Here is a 19837-nt window from a genome sequence, read left to right on the forward strand (position 1 = left end):
GATGTTGCCTTTTACTTTGGAAATGTATATCGGCAATTCGGATCGTCAGAAAGATGTCTGCCTCATCTCTGGAATATCTAAGTCTACTTATAGAAAACAAATCTTTAACAAACATTTGCAACCACATGAGATTTGGTGCAGTTGAATTCATCTTAGTATTTTTAAAATGTGTAACACTTTTCTAAAGAAAATGTCCCCTTGCCTTTTCTTCTTCTGCTTCTTTTTTAAATAAATAGAGACCTTGGGCGGGCATAGTGGCTCACACCTATAATCCTAGCACTTTGGGAGGCTGAGGCAGGCAGATCACTTAAGGTCAGGAGTTTGAGACCAGCCTGGCCAACATGGTGAAACCCCGTCTCTACCAAAAATACAAAAATTAGCCGGGCCTGGTGGCCCATGCCCGTAATCCCAGCTACTAGGGAGGCTGAGGCAGGAGAATCGCTGCAACCCGGGAGGCAGAGGTTGAGGTGAGCCAAGATTGCGCCACTGCACTCCAGCCCGGGCAACAAGACGGAAACCCCGTTTAAAAAAAACAAAAAAAAAAAAAAAGAAAAAAGAGGACGGGTCTTGCTGTTGTCCAGGCTAGTCTCAAGTAATCCTCCTGCACTAGCCTCCTAAAGTGTTGGGATGACAGGTGTGAGCTACTGCACCCAGCCCTCCCTTGCTTCTTGTGTCTGTTACCTTTTTCTTCCCAAATTTCCATGTGAGAGCTAAAATTGTCTTTTTTTTTTTGAGACAGAATCTCGCTCTTGCTCTGTCACCCAGACTGGAGTGCAGTGGCAATTCTCCTGCCTCAGCCTCCCGAGTAGCTGGGACTACAAGCATGCACCACCACGTCCGGCTAATGTTTGTATTTTTAGTAGAGACGGGGGTTTTCACCATATTGGCCAGGCTGGTCTTTAACTCCTGACCTCAGGTGATCCACCTGCCTCGGCCTCCCGAAGTGCTGGGATTGCAAGCGTGAGTCACCGCGCCTGGCTTCTGTCCACTTTTCAAGGCCATCTCAAATAACTTTTTCTTCAGGCAACTTTCTCAAACCACTACAATTTTTTCCTAACTTTTCCAGAATTCTTCCTTTGTTTAATCCCACTTTTTACTTCACTTTCATTTCAGGAGCTAGGAGTATTTTTAAAAAGGCCCTTTGACCTCAAAGGATACACGTGGGTGAAAAACCAGCTTCCTCTAAATTTATTTTTCACTCACTAGGAAGAATGCTTTACTGTTAATAGCGCGTGGAAAGAAGGGACACTGAGTATGAAGAGCTATCTGTACTACTTAATATATCTTTTGATCTACTCTGAGAATGACGCGAGCGTAATCTTCACACTGGAAAATCACGAGAGGAAAAAAACCCTTCGGAGATCTACAGGCACAATGAACCCTGTCTCCACGCTGTTTGTAGCAGCTGTCTCAGGAATCTTCTCCCTAGAATGAACGTAGGAGAGGTTTGGTGGGGCGGCAGCTGCAAAGAAAGGAATCTTTCCCGTTCCTCGTCGACTCGGTCCCCTCCCCTCCCTTCCCGAATGGTGGCAGCTGCCGAGACATCCCAGTGGAAATCTCCGAGTCTCCGCCGAGAACGGCGGGCGGGCAGCAGCTGAAAGCAGCCAGGGGTGGGGACTCCTCGCTCCCATTGGGCAGGGACAGCAGCCTCACTGGCTCCAGCGCCGTCACCTCCCTGGCTCGTAGAGGTCCCTCAGGTGTTCTTCTCCAAGTACAATGACACACCTTGGCAACGCGGGGCGGGTTTCCTCCGCGCCAAGGGACCCAACGGTAACTTAACAACAGCAGGAGCGCCAGAATCCCCGCCTCAGGACTTGCAGAAGCACCTTCCGAGGTCCGAGAGTCGGAGGGGGGGAAGTATAGGCCCTCGAACGGAAGGGTCTCTCCTAGCCCGGCCGCGAACACACCGTGTGCTACTAGAGCAGCGCTCCCACTGGGTGCGCGCCCTCGCGCCTAGTGCAGCCGGAAGCCCGAGCCCAGCGCTCCCGCTGGCTCTGGGCCCCCTAGGCCGTCCGCGCGCCCTCACCGCGCCCCCGCCGCGCGGCTGCCTCCGCCTTCGCGCCCTCCCGCCCCGCGCGCTCGCGCACGCGCACGCGCACGCGGCGCCCGGCAGCCCTCGGCGCTGTCATGGCGGCCGGGAGCAGCTTCAGTGGGCACAGGAAAGCCGCGCGAGCCGTGGCGGGGCTAGCTGTGGCAGTAGCATCCTCACCACTCGCAGCAGCCTCAGCCGCGGCGTCCGTAGCGCCAGCAGCGGCTGCTTTTGCAAAGGCTGAGCGCAGGGGCGGGGCGGGCCAGGAAGCCATGGAGTTCTGTGCAGCCGCGGACTCCCGGGGAGCGGACTAGGGAAACTTGGAGGCTGCGACCAGGTGCACTGACCTCTCTGTCCTCCCTTCTCTCCCTGCGGTCGCCGCCGGGTTTCTCTGGCCGCTCCCCTCCCTTCCTGCCACCACACACACCTCCCCGCCTCTTCCCGTCGAATCTCAGGTGCCTGAGAGAGGTACTTCACTCCTCCCACTGGGCCGAGCATTTAGAATAATCACCGCCCCCTTCCCCCGCCTTTTCCTGCCCTGAATCTCCGCCGCCACCTCCGTCTCGCTGCTCCTGGGCGGGGGGTGAGGACGAGTCCGGAGTATCTGGGTGAGGAGGAACTTTCTACCTCTGTGATAGCTTGTGGGCCCCCTTCTTTCCTCCGATCCCTCCTTTCTCCGCGACAGTTTCTCTTTCTGGTGCACCTGTGAGGAGAGGTTACCCTGCGCCTAGAACCTGCACGAGAGTGGGGGAGGAGTGAGCCTGTGCGGGGCCTCTTGGACCTGCCTTCACCCAGAACCCAGCTCTTTGAGCCGGGGAGAAGCGGGTGGCTAGTAGTGGGGTGCCTTTAGTAACTTATTTGACCGACAATAACTATTTCCCTCTTGTCCCCTCAAAACCCTAAAACAAAACCTAGCCTATTTAACATATATTTAATCTTCCAATAGGGTTTGGCGTTGTTGTCAGCCTCGGGGAGAGAGATTGGACAAATATTCTCCAAAAGGAGGAGGGCGACGCCAAGGACTTTCCACATCAACTGCTTTGGGGTTTCTCCACAAGTTGGAAGAGAGACCCTTTCGTTTTGCATTGCGTGTGTTGTGCTCATTGCCAGTGCAGCGACTGCTGTCCAAGGGTGACTCTGAGTTGTCCTTTTTGCTAGCAATGGCTAGCGAAGACAATCGTGTCCCTTCCCCGCCACCAACAGGTGATGACGGGGGAGGTGGAGGGAGAGAAGAAACCCCTACTGAAGGGGGTGCATTGTCTCTGAAACCAGGGCTCCCCATCAGGGGCATCAGAATGAAATTTGCCGTGTTGACCGGTTTGGTTGAAGTTGGAGAAGTATCCAATAGGGACATTGTAGAAACTGTCTTTAACCTGGTAAGTCGATGAATATTTTATAAGCATATACTCTTTTCAGTGGGTTGGGGAACAAGACCTTGAAGCTGGAGCCATGTGCTTTACTCACACTGATGGTGACTTTTTTCATGTATAGGGACACAAAATTCTACTAACCTAAATGAAACAATTTCATCTATTTTTCAGATTGAAGGGAATTATGCAAACTTAGATGATCCAGGTTTTGTGGAAGTGAACACATCACTTTTGTGCTAAGGAAATAATTGTTGCTGTGAAAGTATTGAGGGGAGGTTCTAGCGGAGGAGTTATCTCTATTTTTTTTTTTTCTTGGCATGTGTGCCTAAGTCTGCGTTTCCCTTTACCACTTTAAGTAAGTTCTTGTGACCTTTTTTTGACTTGAGAATTAATGTCTTTGGTTCAAAGTTATGTTTTGCTACAATAAGTTTAAAAATTTTTGTTTGTAGTACTGATGCAAGATTAATTTGCTGCAAAGTTAGTATTTTTAATTTTGACTAGTTTTATTTTTAGATGTGACTAACAAAAGTTAAATTGGGGATGAATTTAGGATTACATTTAAAGTAATCTTGTGAAAATTGAATGGCAATATGAAAAAAGGAATTGAAGCAGATACAGTATAATCTTTGTGTGTTTTATAAATTCATGTCTAGCAGTAAAGCATAGTCATTGGAAATTGCTGATTACACTAAGATGAGCTATGAATGCTTTTTTTGGGCGGGGGTGGGAGGGGGATGAGGCCTCTGTGTGTTGCCCAGGTTGTTCTCAAACTCCTAGGTTCAAGCTATTCTCCTGCCTCAGCCTTCTGAGTAGCTGTGACTATAGGCATGCATCACTGTATATGGCTTAAATTGTTTTTAAAATGAGGTATAATTCATATATTATACAATTCTACCTTTAATTAATTCATTAACTTATTTATTTATTTAGAGATGAGGTCTCACTATGTTGCCTAGGCTAGTCTTGAATTCCTGGGTTCAGGTGATTCTCCCCACTCTGTCTCCTAAGTAGCTGGCACTACTGGCATGCGCCATTGTGCCTCTCTTGGTTATAATTTATAATGGAGACTTTTTAGATTTCTTTATTCCAGTCTCTCTTGCCCATCAACTTAAAAAATCAAAAGGAAATCTGGCCCTAAAATACTTCCCCCTTTTCTACCTACCCACCTGTGTTAGAGGATAACAGGACCAAATATAAACGTGCAGTAATTGTAATAACTGTTTAGCACCTTTTCGTTTGCCTCTTTTCAAGGTTAGGCTTGTTTTATTCTGGGGCAGTTAATTATTTCTTTCACTAGACCTTCACTAATGGTCTGGTCACCTGCAGTACAACTTGTAGAATAAAAAGTAGCTAGATGAAATTCTGGCTGGGCGTGCAACTCCTGTAATCCCAGCGCTGCAGGAAGCCAAGGTGGACACATCACTTGAGGTTAGGAGTTCGAGACTGGCCTGGCTAACGTGGTGAAACTCCATCTCTACTAAAAATACAAAAAAATTAGCTGGACACGCTTGCTTGAACCCAGGAGGTGGAGGTTGCTGTGAGCTGAGATTGTGCCACTGCACTCCAGCCTGGGTGGCAGAGTGAGAGACCGTCTCAAAAAAAAAAAAAATATTCACTTAGTTTTGGAGCATGAAAACTTTGAACAATTGGATATTTCTATGTCAGTTTATTGAGAGTTTACTTATAAACATCTATAGACACACACATACATATTTTAAAAAACTGCATGTTATGGAAATGTTCAAATGTATGCAAAAATAGAATAGTATAATGAACTTAGGTATCCATTGTGCAGCTTCAACAGTTATCAACATTTTGGGGATCTTGTGTGTATGCATGTGTGTGGGCTTTCATATGTAAGTCTGAAGAAAATAAATGGTAAATTGATTGCTTTACCTCAAAATAGACTTGAAACATTTCCTTTCTGATTTTTTTATTCTTTCTTAAAACTTCATATGCCTTCAATGAGAAACAGAAATCTGTAGTAGTAATATAATCCATAATTAGTTGTTTGTGTGTGAAGACACACAAGGAGGATTGAAACTTCTGTTCTTTAGAATGTGCTGTGTTGGAGTGGATGACCAAATGTGAGTCATTTGCATTTTTATCATTAAAGGAAATCCAAATTCTATAGCAGTAGTTTGCTTATATGCTTCCTGGAACTGTAGACATGGTATAGATTTTAAGGTCATTGATTAAGTCCTTCAAAGCTGCTGCGTATTTGCAGGATAGTGGGTGACTGGATAGAAGGAGAGAGAAAAGTCTGTTCAGTTAGTTACCTCTCAATATCATTTGCTTGTCAGGTAGGGCAGGGAAAGTTGCTGAGAATATTAGGTAGTAGTTTCTCCCCTTCCATTGTCCCTTAAAATACTTTTCATGCTCTTTTGTGGATTATCTGGGGTTTTGGCCACTCAAGAAAATCTTTGGAAGCAGCTGCGCACAGTGGCTTATACCTGTAATCCCAGCACTTTGGGAGGTTCACTTGAGGCCAAGAGTTGGAGACCAGCCTGGGCACCATAGTGAGACCCTGTCTCTACAAAAAAATAAATAAATAAAAAGTTAGCTGGGCATGGTGGCATATACCTGTAGTCCCAGCTACTTGGAAGGCTGAGGTGGGAGGATCCCTTGAGCCCAGGAGTTTGAGGCTACAGTGAGCTACAATTATGCAGAGCAACACCCTAAAAAAAAAAAAAATGGAACCAAAGTCTTGGGATTATGTAAATTAGTCCATCTCAGTGTTGTTAGTACTGCTGTACCTAAATATTTCCTAGTTGATAGTCTTTTTTTTTTTCTTTGAGACAGAGTCACAGTCTGTTGCCCAGGCTGGAGTGCAGTGGCACAACCTTGCCTCCCTGCAACCTCTGCCTCCTCAGTTCAAGTGATTCTCCCACGTAGCTGGCACCACACGCGTGTGCCACGAGGCCTGACTAATTTTTGTATTTTTGATAGAAACGGGGTTTCACCATGTTGGCCAGGCTGGTCTCAAACTCCTGACCTTAGGTGATCCACCGGCTCAGCTTCCTGAAGTGCTGGGATTACAGGCTTAAGCCACCGTGCCTGGCCTAAATATTAGCTACTTAAACAATAAAGTTTATACTGTTAAAATTGAACAAGTTCCTCTCCTCCAGAGGTGTCCAAATGGTACATGGTAGAGCCATATAACTTTTCCAGAGTTTTTTCTTTCTTTTTTTTTTTTTCTTTTTAATTGAGAGGGAGTCTCACTCTGTCACCCAGGCTGGAGTGCAGTGGTGCGATCTCAGCTCACTGCAACCTCCGCTGCTTGGATTCAAGCAGTTCTTGTGCCTCAGCCTCCCCAGTAGCTGGATCTACAGGCGCGTACCACCATGCCCAGCTACTGTTTTTGTTATTTTTAGTAGAAATGAGGTTTCACAATGTTGGCCAGGGCTGGTCTTGAACTCCTGACCTCAGGTAATCTGCCTGTCTTGGCCTTCCCAAAGTGCTGGGATTACAGGTGTGAGCCACTGTGCCTGGCCCAGAGTTTTTTCTTAAGTGCTACCTCCCAACTTTGCTAATGTAGCTTGACCTTAGTCTGTTATAAATTACTTTGAAATTTACTACCCTGTTTATAATTTCTTTTGCAAGTCTGTTTTGCGGATAAGTTTTGATTAACAGTATACCAATGTAGTCAAGTGTTTCAAACTTCAGGTCAACTTGTACATTTTTCTTGTTGCAGTTTAAAACCATTTTCTTTTGTCTTCATCTGTATTTTAAAGTAATTTGTCAGACTTTTAGGCCCAGAATAATTAATATATGTTGGCATGTTTTCAGGAAATTGCTGCTGAGTTTAAGGCTTCCATCAGGTATTTAAAGGTGTTCAGTGCTACTTAATTCAAGAATAGTGTTCCCCATGGGCTGGTGACAAATACATACTTTCAAGATTTTTTTTTGTTAAGTAATTACAGTCGCCCCTTGATATGTGGGGGATTGGTTCCAGAACCCCTAGTGGATACCACAATTTTCAGAAGCTCCAGTCTCTTATATAAAATGGTATAGTATTTGCATGTAAGTTACATGTATCTTCCGTATACTTTAAATCATCTCTTTAAAATTTTTATTTATTTAATTATTTATTTTATTATTATTTTTTGAGACGGAGTCTCGCTCTGTCGCCCAGGCTGGAGTGCAGTGGCGCCATCTCGACTCACTGCAAGCTCCGCCTCCCGGGTTCATGCGATTCTCCTGTCTCAGCCTCCCCAGTAGCTGGAACTACAGGCACGCACCACCATGCCCGGCTAATTTTTTGTATTTTAAGTTGAGACGGGGTTTCACCGTGTTAGCCAGGATGGTCTGGATCTCCTGACTTGGTGATCCGCCCGCCTCGGCCTCCCAAAGTGCTGGGATTACAGGCGTGAGCCACCGCGCCCGGCAGGAGTGCCAATTGTTGAAAGGCTGTTCTTTTCCTGTTGAATTACCTTGGCACTTTTGTCAAAAATCAGTTGACCATAAATGTAAGGATTTATCTGGACTCAATTCTTTTCCGTTTATCTCTATGTCTATTCTAAAACCAGTACCAAATTGCCTTTTGATTACTGAAGCTTTCTGGTGAGTTTTAAAATAGGGAAGACCTCTTTATCCTTCTTTTTCAAGACAGTTTTGGCTATTCTGGGCCCTTTGCATTTCCGTGTGAATTTTAGGATCAGGTTATCAATTTTTGTAAAAAAGCAAGCTGGGATTTTACTAGCTGTCATGAGTAGATATTGTTGGTTATATATTGATGTTAATGATAATTAAAATAAATTTGGGTGAATTGGTGAAATTTTAACACTTTATAGTTTCCTAGAAGTGACAGACTTGATAATTTAGCTTCCCGCAAGCATACAGTTTTGTTGACCTTTGAATTGATTTATTTTAAACTGAGAAATCATTTGGGAACTGGAAAATCAGTTTTTTTTCCTGTTTGTGAATTAATAGAAAAACTATTTATTTCCCATACTGACCTAGTTGAGCCAATCTGTTATATTCACCTTTTATAAAGCATCCCTTTTCACACACATATTCTTGAAAATATTTTAAAATAGTTTTTATATGGTTGAAACAAAAATGTCCACCTGGTGAAGCTGGGCTGGCGTGTCATCAGGCCCCCCAATGATATGTGCAGACTCCTACTGTGGTAAGCAGGGACAGGGTGGTTCCCAGGCCCTGGAATGATTGGGTGAGGGGCATCAGTGGCTGTGCTGTGCTGCTGCTACTGGGGGTCAGCAGTGGGGGACACATGCCCAGCTTGTGCCTCAGTCCTGGTGGTGGCAGCCTGTTTCTTTCTTCTGCCTGTGCACCAGCTGCTGGGTCCCAGGACAGTGCTCAGTCTGTTGTGGGCTGGGTTGTCAAAATGGTGCCTTATTGTAGCTGCTTAAGACTTAGGGGGATTATGAGACCCAGTGCAATTTTCCTCAGTGGAGTAGTGCTGTTGCGCCATTTCCAGACAGATCCCTATGTTAGTTTCCATGAGGTCCTAGGGGCTCCCCAGTGGCTAGAATTGCAGGAGTCCACAGTGGGAGTGTGGACCACAGGGAGTCTCTCACTTACTCTTTCCCCACAGTGGGGATCATGTCTCGACTCCCAGCCGAGCTGGCTGTCTTGCTTTCCTCCCCTTCCTTGCTTTAGGTGTTTCTTGTCATTTTTTTATTGAATTCCAGTGTTCTTTCTTGGATTATCTATTCCAAGTGTGATCACTCACTATTTTGGTTATTCCTAGTGAAGGAGGCAAGTAGGAGATGCCTCTAGTCAGCCATCATGAAGTCCCTGACAGTTCATAAGTTTTAAATTGTGTGCAGCTCTGAGTAGTGTGATGAAATCTCAAGCATTCTGCTCCATCCTGCCTAGGATGCAAATCATCCCTTTGTCCAGCATATCCATGCTCTATGTATATGCTACCTGTCATTTAGTCACTTAGTAGCAGCCCTCTCCACTGTCAGATTGACTGTCATGGTATTGCAGTGTTTAAGTAACCCTTATTTTACATAGTAATGTCCGGGAAAAGAGTAGTGATGTTGGCAATTTGGATATGACACAGAGACATTGTAAAGTGCTTTTTTTAAGTGAATAGGTGGAAGTTCTTGACTTACAAGGAAAAAAAAATCATATGCTGAGGTTGATAAGGTTTGCAGTATGTACAAATCTTCTATCCATGTAATTGTGAATTATACAGATGCTCCTTGACTTGATGCACTTACATTTATTGTTAAGCTGAAAATATTGTAAGTTGAAAATACTTGTTGATTTATGATAGTTTTGACTTTTCAACTTACAATGAGTTTATTGGGATGTAACTCCATTGTTAAATTGAGGTTTGTGCTGAATGCTTATTGCTTTCACACCATCATAAAGTTGCAAAATTTTAAGTCAAACTGTCAAAAGTTGGGAACTGTGTGTATTGTTCTAACTGTACTATTTTATTACCAGTTATTGTTGTTAATCTCTTACTGTGCCTAATTTATAAATTAAACTTTATCATAAGTATGTGTGTATACAAAAAAACATAGTGTACATAGGGTTTGGTATTATCTGTGGTTTCAGGTATCTACTAGGGGTCTTGCAATGTATACCCTGTAGATCAAGAGGGACTACTGTTTATGTTTCCTAAGAGTAGAGATTTTTGTCTGTTTTGCTTATTGCATCCCTAGTCCCTAGAAAGGGTACTTGACACATAGTATATGCTTAGGAAATGTTTATTACCAGAACATATGGATTAAGTTTGCCTGGAGCCTTAGGGGGTATATTATACCTGAAATTCTTTTTTTTGGTGTTTTAAATTTGTCACTCTGGGGTTTGCTGTTCATGCCAGTAGTGTAAATTTGGACTTCAAAACCTATGTGAATAACATCCCAGAATTTTACTATCTCAGAGGAAACTTAAAAATAATCAACAGTGACCAGGCACGGTGGCTCATGCATGTAATCCCAGGACTTTGGGAGGCAGAGGCAGGAAGATTATTTGAGCCCAGGAGTTCAAGACCAGCCTGGGCAACATAGTAAGACCCTATCTCTGTTGAATTTAAAAAAAAAAAAAAAAAAAAGGAAATCAGCAGCCCAGCCAAAGACTAGTTATTTGTAACTTCCTGTGCCAGGGAAGTTGTTTTGTGGGGGAGAGGAAGAATCTACTTTTTTACTGAGGGTTAACCTTCTTCTGAGGATCCCATATTTATGTAGAGATTTTTATCTCTACTTCCCCATCTTGAGTAAATACTTTTTTTTGTTTGTTTCTAAAAAGGAAATAAAATTCAAGCCCCCTAGTACTAGCTTCCTCTTTCTTGCCCCTTCAGCAGTTGTAATAGAAGTTCAGATACTTATTTTTCTGTTTCTTCTTCACTTCAGGTTTGGGGATTTTCCTTTTTTTCTTTCTTTGCAAACTCAAGCTCAGTTCTACATTGAAAAGTATTTTTTGTTATATTTACCTAATACTTGCAGGCATTTGTAAAGTGATAATTTTTTAGGTTATGTTAGTTCATTATCTGCTGGAAGTCTAAGGTATAACAAAGTGATGAATACGTGATAGCCGTTGAACAAATATAGGACCGACTTAGGCTACAATTGACCAAGTGATTTTTCTGCCTAGGAATACCTTAGTTAATTTCAGATAATGGAGTTCTAGTGTAGATCACTGAAGACATTGTAGGAAGAGAAAATTAGTCATTTTTCTTCTTTCCCAAATGCCTACATGTATTTATACATACAGGCACATGAGCAATTGTTGTCTTAGAAAGCAACCTGGCATTACCAAAACAAAATATAGATTTATTCATGGGGGATTTTATGTGTGGAGGTGGTATTTTAAAATTTTAGTAATTAAGTGAATTTTCCTGCTGGGTGCGGTAGCTCATGCCTATAATCCCAACACTTTGGGAGGCGCAGGTGGGAGGACTGCTTGAGGCCAGGAGTTCAAGACCACCCAGGGCAACATGGTGAGATCCTATATCTACAAAAACATTAAAAAATCAGGTCTACATGGTAGTATGTGCCAGTAGTCCTACCTACTCGAGAGGGTGACGTAGCAGGATCACATGAGCCCAGGAGTGTGAGGCTGTAGCGAACTATGATTGTGCCATTGTACTCTATCCTGGCCGACACAATAAGACCCTATCTCCCTTTTTTTTTTTTTTTTTTTTTGAGACGGAGTTTTGCTCTTGTTGCCCAGGCTGGAGTGCAATGGCGTGATCTCGGCTAACCGCAACCTCTGCCTCCTGGGTTCAAGCGATTCTCCTGCCTCAGCCTCCCAAGTGGCTGGGGTTACAGTCATGCGCCACCACGCCCGGCTAATTTTGTAATTTTTAAAGTAGAGACAGGGTTTCTATATGTCTGTCAGGCCAGTCCCGAACTCCTGACCTCAGGTGATCCACCCGCCTTGGCCTCCCAAAGTGCTGGGATTACAGGTGTGAGCCACCGCGCTCGGCCGAGACCCTATCTCAAAAAAGAAAAAAAAAAAAAGTTTTCATAGCTTTTACAGTTAATAGACTGGCCAGGCGCAGTGGCTCACGGTTGTAATCCTAGCAGTTTGGGAGGCTGAGGTGGGCGGATCACTTGAGGTTAGGAGTCGGAGACCAGCCTGGCCAACATGGTGAAACCCCGTCTCTACTAAAAATACGAAAATTAACTGGGTGTGGTGGCGCATGCCTGTAATCTCAGCTACTCCAGAGGTTGAGGCATGGGAATCGCTTGAACCCTGGAGATCCCGGAGGTTGCAGTAAGCCGAGATTTCGCCACTGGACTCCAGCCTGGGCAGCAGAGCGTGACTCTGTCTCAAAAAGGGTTATAAAGAAAAAGAATTGTAGAATGTTTTAGGATAATGTAAAGGAAGTCAAGTTTTTTTTTCCTCTAACAGCTACACACTTAAAATAAACAGCCTAGAACAAAATACTACTTTATCTTAATTCTTTTTTTTCCCCTTAGGCATCTTTCTTGCAGGATCGTCTTAAGTCTTTGTAAGTTGTTAGTCATTTAGATTGAATACGAGTAACCTGCATAGAAATCCCATTTGTATGAGCAGAGAACTTGACTATTTTTAGTGAATTGTACCATCTTTGACATGTTTATCTGTGTGGGGATGAACTTTTGAAACAAAGTAGTTTTGAGTGAGTCAAATGATGACCATTTGGTAGTCCCTTGAATGTTACACATAAATTGACAAGATGACTTTTGACATAAAAATTTCAGGAGCCATTTCTATTTGTAGGGACTGCTCTGCTTCTTTATTTACGTACAGTATTTCAGAAAATTTTCAGTTTAGCCAAGTTCTACATTGAGTATAACATATTGCACAAGTATGTTTCTAGTTTTTATTGTTAGACACTGACTTTATTCTATAGTGCTGAGTGCACTGTGCATGAACAGTCACATCAAGTTATTTAAGTGGTGCTTCAGAAGGAAAGATTGAAATTAATGCCACATGTATCTCAGAACTTAAAGTAAAATAAAATAAAATAAAATAAAATAAAAATAAAAAAGAAATTAATGCTTTGCTTTATGATCCGGTTATAATAGAATGAAACCTAGATGTAAGTCAGGGTGTATATCTGGGTCTGCTGATAAACATGTGTTTTACAGGGCTTTGTTTTATTTATTCCATGTGACAACTCCATGGGGCCATACTTTATTAAACTTGATTTATAGCATGAAAACAGGATTGGAGTGATTAATGATGCTCAAGTCCCATAGTTAGTAAGATGGCATTTGGACTTAGGTTGTTTGAATTTGAATTTTGTGTGTACTATGTTATACTGTGTGATTATTAATGTAAGTTGTGTTCTTTTATTAGAACCTAATTTAACTAAATTTTTCAAGAATTGTATTAGGTTATGATAATTGCAAACCTTGTTAAGAGTGATAAGCTTTGAGAAAATGAATTATTTTATAACTTTATCATTGATTTAACAGTGCATACTTTGATTCTTTGCATCTATTTCTTCATGTGTCACGTGGTGCATGGTAGTTTCTATGTATTTAAGATATCCACCAGTCAATTTTCTGTTATTTTTCTAATTGGGAAAAAATGGAATGACTAACTCTTTAATATTTAGGGATTCATCATACCTCTAGTTGTGGCTTATGAATATTATTCTTAACCTGTATTACTTGTGTTTTATTCATGGGTTTGTTAGACAATGCCTTAGTCTGAGGGTAGGAATATGGAAGAAAAGAAAAATCAAATTAGTACTATTTTGCTGCTTGTTAGTGTCTTTTGAAAATATTTAGAAAAAGTTGACAATTAAATCGAATAGTTAAAAAGTTTGGCATATCTTTGGGAGTTTCATTTATGCTAAATTCTCATTGTCATAGAATGTAAACGTTAATTTGAGTTGTGAAATTTTTGAGTACTGTGAGGATGTCCTGGTTACCAATTAATGCCCAAGTTTGAAATGTCTGCTACTTTGAAATGGTAATTTCATCTCAATTTTTTTTTTTTTTTTGGTTGTTGTTGATCATTATTGTTTCCAGAAGTGTATCTTCTGAATCACTTCATTTCTACCTTGCTCACATAAGACCCAGATGTCTTCCTTTGCACTGGGACCTCTACTGAAGACTCTCCCCACTTCATAGAAAAGGAATATTTTCTTATTTCCTTCTGAACCTACTTGAGATCCCCTGTAGCTCTGCTCTGGCTTCTATATTTAATGCAGAAGTGGTAAAGAAGACATTATTATTTCTAATATCCAAAATTTTCCAACAGAAGTTATGGGATAATAGCTAACATTTGTTGAGGTATTTTGTGACCTACTAAGTACCAGTTCTTCGTCCTCATTTCTTCCCACTTTTCTTCCTTGTTTACTCAACTCTGGATCCATGGCCTGTTTGTACTTCCTAAAACAAGCCAGGCATACTCTTACCTTAGGGCCTTTGAACTTATTTTTTCCTTTGCCTAGAATGATCTCCTCTCAAATATCTAATTATTATATGACTATCAATAAGCAATTATAATATAATTGTATGACTGTCAATAAGCAATTATAATGTTTCATGTTTTTTACAGTTTCTTTTCCTCAGTCATATTTTTGATATCTTTTGTTTCCTTAAACATTAACATTTTTGTATTATATATCTGATTATTTTCATATTCCTTATTGTTTCTTCTGTTTCTGAAAGCCTTGTTCTGCTGATTCTTGGGGGCTTGTTTTTTCATTATTTTGTGAATTTCTTTTTAATTGTGAGATTATCTTCCATGGATTTTTATTTGTGAGTATCACTGGAGGCTTGGGTTTAGTGTACTCCTCTTGACTGGATTGGTGTTTGCTTCTGTCATGCTCTAGCCTCTTCCAACCCAGAATCTCTTGAAACTGAATTTTTAGTTTGAGTTTTTCTAGACCACATAGGTAGTATGAATTTCGTCCTTAAACGAGTGAGAGAAGGGTGACTTCATTTTTTCTCTTCCACTGAGACTGGGAAAGGCAAATATGCCACCTGTGATCTCTGTTTAGCATGTTGTTTACCCCCCTCTGCAGTTCGTCCACTGAGTGCTGCTTTTCAGGTTTCCCACCTTGTTTAGGCCCCAACCTTTATGTCCTTCTCACTGGTCCCTTAAACTGACTTCTAAGCCACTGGGGATTGATGGATGCTCCCAGGGGAGAGGCTCGTTTCAGTGCTCACCAATGCTGTGTTGTTTTTTCTTTGTTTCAGCTCAGCCACTCATGAAAAATACTATTTTGATTTTGTTTAATATTCAACATTTTAAAAAATTCTGAATCACAAGTATTTTCGTGGGCATCTAGTCTACCATATTGCCAGAAATGGATCTGATTTCTTCCCCCAGTTCTCTGTATGACCCTCTTCTTCATTCTGTTATGGTCTTTGTTAAAATTTGTGGCCTTATTAGGAACCTTTTCCTACTACCAAAATAGTATCCTTCTCCTTGTTACTCTTCATTTCTTATATCCTGCTTTATTTTCATAGCATTAACTCCATCAGATTTTTTTTTTTATTGCATGTTTTCTTATATTAGAATACACACTCCATAAGAGTAGGGACTTACTTTTTTGTTTACTGTTTCACTGCCAGGGCCTTGGGTCCTAAAATATACCTGACATGTAGTAGGTGCTTAATAAATACATGTTAGATGAATGACTGTGCTAAGTGCTTTAGATTCCCTCTTTTAATTTTCATAGTAACTCTTGCGGAGCAGGTGATTTTATCATCTCCATTTTAAAGGTGAGGAATATTAGACTTGTAGAATTAATTACCCCAGTCAAGGTCACAAAAGATGTTGCACCTCAGGCAGCCTCAGAGCACCCTGTTCTCCTAAACACTGTACTTTGGTAGTGGTAGTGGTAGTGGTAGTGGTGGTGGTGGTGATGGTGGTGGGGTTGGTTCTTCAGCAGGTTGGTGTAATACCCTAGTATTGTTTAGCTATGCTTTAGTGTCATATTGTTTCTTTGGGGCAATATATTCTAAATTTCACATACTTGATTTTTTAAAATTATTATTTTTTTTTGAGACAGAGTCTTGCTCTGTCGCCCAGGCTGGAGTGCAGTGGCATGATCTCGGCTCACTGCAACCTCTGCCTCCCAGGTTCAGGCGATTCTCCTGCCTCAGCCTCCTGAGTAGCTGGGATTACAGGTGCCTGCCACCACGCCAGGCTAATTTTTGTATTTTTAGTAGAGATGGGTGATATGGTTTTGCTGTGTCCACACCCAAATCTCATCTTGAATTGTACTCCCATAATTCCTGTGTGTTGTGGGAGGGACCCCGTGGGAGATACTTTGAATCATGGGGGTGGTTTCCCCCATACTGTTCTCGTGGTAACGAATATGCCTCATGAGATCTGATGGTTTTATCAGGGTTTCTGTTTTTGCATCTTCCTCATTTTCTCTTGCCGCCACCATGTAAGAAGTGCCTTTTGCTTCCTGCCATGATTCTGAGGCCTCCCTAGCCATGTGGAACTGTAAGTCCAATTAAACTTCTTTTTCTTCCTAGTCTTGGGTATGTCTTTATCAACAGCATGAAAGCAGACTAATACAATGGGGTTTTATCATGTTGGTCAGGCTGGTTTTGAACTCCTGACCTCAGGTGATTCACCTGCCTTGGCCTCCCAAAGTGCTGGGGTTACAAATGTGAGCCCACCTTGCCCAGCCGTCACATAATTGATTTTTGAAGACAAATTTGGAACCTGTTACTTAAGTTGGAAAGCTTATGCAGTATTTAAATTTATTCTTTCCTCTCCTATTTTCATTTATGTTTTATTCTTTAAGTTCCTGTATGTACACATTTATTTGCTGCTGAAAATTGAAATAGAACATTGAAATTTCCTTTTATTACAATCCAAATTTTTGAAAAACCAGGAATTCTAATTATCTGTTCTGATAATTATGCTCTAGCCAAACTGCCCAGTGTTTTCTTTTTTAAAACTTATTTTTAATTTTTTTAAAATTTCATTTTTCGGTAGAGATGGAGTCTTGCTATATTGCCCAGGCTAAGGTCTTGATATCCTGGACTCAAACAGTCCTCCTGCCTTGGCTTCCCAAAGTGCCTGGATTACAGGTGTGAGCTACTGCACCCGGCCTTATTTTTACTTTTGAAGTAACTATTCTGCTGTCTCTAAGACAGTGTAAAAACTTTGCTGAGGTTTTGCTGTGTTGCCTTCACTTCTTATAGTTATTTTATAAAATAGTTCAAGTAGATACGTCATAATAAATACCAATTGTAGTTAGGGAAGGCATGCCTAGAAGGAAGAGAGTTAGCAGATGGAAAATGGAAGCCAGATGATTCTCCCCCAACCTGGATTATCAAACAAATCTGTATTTCCTTTTATGTTTCTCACCTTATTGACGTCATTTGTTCTTTGCAGAAATTTCAATTAACTTTGACTTTTTTTTCTTCCTCATTCCCACAGGTAGTCTTTCACTAAATAGCCTTTTAATTGAACCTTAATTCAGACCCCAGGTATCTCTTTCTAGGATTATTGTAACACCCTTCAGAACTGTTCTTGTTCTCTGCCAGTCAATCGTATTACCTCCATATATTTTCTCACATGATATTTATACTTACGTTTCTAAAACATAAATCTTATCATGTATGGCATGACCTCTGAGATTCTAACTCATCCTACACTTTGTTTACTGTCTCTCACATGGCTAATCTTGCCTTTACATACCTCTGTGTTTTTCTCTCAACTGTTCTCTCTACTTGGGTACTTTTCTTTCTTCGTAGTCTGTCATCGTCATGCTCGTTACCTTTTTTTTTTTTTTTTTTTTTGAGATGGAGTCTTGCTCTGTCACCCAGGCTGGAGTGCAGTGGTGCAGTCTTGGCTGACTGCAACCCCTACCTCCTGAATTCAAGCAATTTTCTAGCCTCAGCTTCATGAGTAGCTGGGACTACAGGTGCGTGCTACCGTGTCCGGCTAATTTATGTATTTTTAGTAGAGACTGGGTTTCACCATGTTGGCCAGGCTGGTCTCGAACTCCTGACCTCAGTGATTGTACCTGCCTTGGCCTCCCAAACTGCTGTGATTACAGGCATGAGCCACCGCGCCAGGCCTCGTTACTTTTAAGACATAGCTTACATGTTATTTTCTCTGAGAATCCTTTGCCTCACTCTAAGACACTTTGTGCCTCCTCCATTCTACCACAGAACTTTGTTCATAACTTACTGTAGCATTTACCTAGTTCAGATTATGTGTTTATATATATTTCTGTCACTAGATCATGAGCTTGAAGGCAGAGATTACGTCTTTGTCATCTTCTTAAAAGTCAGGTTTATTAAGGTATGATTTACATAGAATAAAATTCACCCTTTTGAGTTGTGTAGATTGATGTATATGGTCATATAACTTACACCATCACATTTGGGATATAAGATATTCCACCACCTCAAAAAGTTCCCTTTTACCCCTTTGTAGTCATTTCTGCCTTCCCCATCCCTATCCCCTGACAACCACTGATCTAATTTCTGTCCCTGTTATTTTGTCTTTTCCAGAATGTTGAATAAAAATGGAATCATGTAGCAAGTAGCCTTTTGTGACTAGCTTTTTGTACTTAGCAAATTGCATTTGAGATTGCTCTATGTCATTGCATAATTAAGTAGCTTGTTTCTTTTATTTTTGCTGAGTTGTATTCTATTCTATGGATGTAACTACAGTTTGTTTATCCAGTTACTTTGGGTAAGTTACCCCAAACCTTTGCCTATAGGCCTTTGTGTGGACATGTTTTCTTTTCTCCTGGGTGAATACTGAAGAGTGTGCTTGGTATGGTAAATGTATATTTAACTTTATAACAATGGTCAAACTGTTTTCCAAAGTGACTGTAGCATGCTGCATTTCTACAAGTAATGTAGTTGCTGTAGTTGTTCTCCATCCTTGTCAGCACTTAGTATTATCAGTGTTTTAAATTTTAGTTATTCTAGTAAGTTTGTAGTGGTGTTTAATTGTGTTGTTGTTTCTTCTTCTTTCTCTTCCTCTTCTTCCTCTTCCTCTTCTTCTTCTTTCTTTTTATTTTTTTTTGAGACAGAGCCTCACTTTGTCACCCAGGTTGGAGTGCTGTGGCACGATCTTGGCTCACTGCAACCTCCCCGTCCTGGATTCAGTGCCTCCCTGGTTCAAGCGATTCTTGTGCCTCTCAGCCTCCTGAGTAGTTAGGATTACAGGTGTGCACCACCATGCCCGGCTAATTTGTTTATTTTAGTAAGAGACAGGGTTTTGCCATGTTGGCTAGGCTGGTCTCAAACTCCTGGCCTCAAGTGATCTGCCCACCTCAGCCTCCTAAAATGCTGATATTACAGGTGTAAGCTACTGTGCCTGGCCATGTGATAGGGTCTTGCCCTGTCACCCAGGCTGGAGTGCAGTGTTGTGAGCACGGTTCACTGCAGCATCAACCTCCTGGGCTCAAGCGATCCTCCAACCTCAGCCTCCCAAGCAGCTGGGACTATAGGCACATGCCACCACACCTGGCTAGTTCTTTTGTTTTTTTTGTAGAGACAGGGTTTCGTTATGTTGCTCAGGCTGGTCTGACACTCCTGGCCTCAAGCAGTCCTCTCACTTTGGTCTCCTTAAGTGCTGGGATTACAGGCAGGAGTCACCATACCCAGCAAATTATTACTTTTAGATGCTTGCCTTAACACTGGAGTGTTGGAGTAATGTATTTGTACAGTGAACTTCAAATATAAGGATTATATGCTAAATTCTTCTGGATGATAAATATAGAATACCACGTTAAGTACGTAATGACACTTTTTAGAGCGTTTTCTTAATTTATTTTAAATTGTATGTTAAATTCAGGTTTAGGGAAGTTTTGATATGGATGTGTATGTGTGAATTTATATATATATGTAAATATATACATACACATACTCACACACAACTGGTTTAACATCATAGCTGAAATGGGATTTCTCCTCTGGATTCCAGTCCCCAAGATTTCCACCCTTACAGTGTAGGTTTTTAAATACAGTTCTATTTTTTCTTTTTTTTGCTTTAATATTTGATATTGCATACTTGTATAAGA

The 19837-nt window shown here is 41.5% G+C and overlaps 1 protein-coding gene across 4 annotated transcripts in view; it reads left to right on the top strand.

Moving 5' to 3' along the window:
* Positions 1-2116: 2116 nt before the first annotated feature.
* Positions 2117-19837, top strand: part of LRBA (LPS responsive beige-like anchor protein) — a 766866-nt gene continuing 749145 nt past the window's right edge. For 2 of the 4 annotated variants that reach the window (XM_031664000.1, XM_031664002.1), the window contains exons 1-2: positions 2520-2637; positions 2976-3405. In XM_031664000.1, coding sequence (XP_031519860.1) covers positions 3190-3405 — 216 coding nt within the window. In that variant the 5' untranslated portion in view covers positions 2520-2637; positions 2976-3189. Of the gene's footprint in view, positions 2367-2386; positions 2498-2519; positions 2638-2975; positions 3406-19837 lie in introns of those variants that run through there. The other 2 variants (XM_031663999.1, XM_031664001.1) reach the window with 2 other exon arrangements.

This window comes from Papio anubis, chromosome 3 (assembly GCF_008728515.1).
Source record: "Papio anubis isolate 15944 chromosome 3, Panubis1.0, whole genome shotgun sequence".
Classification (NCBI taxonomy): Eukaryota; Metazoa; Chordata; class Mammalia; order Primates; family Cercopithecidae; genus Papio; species Papio anubis.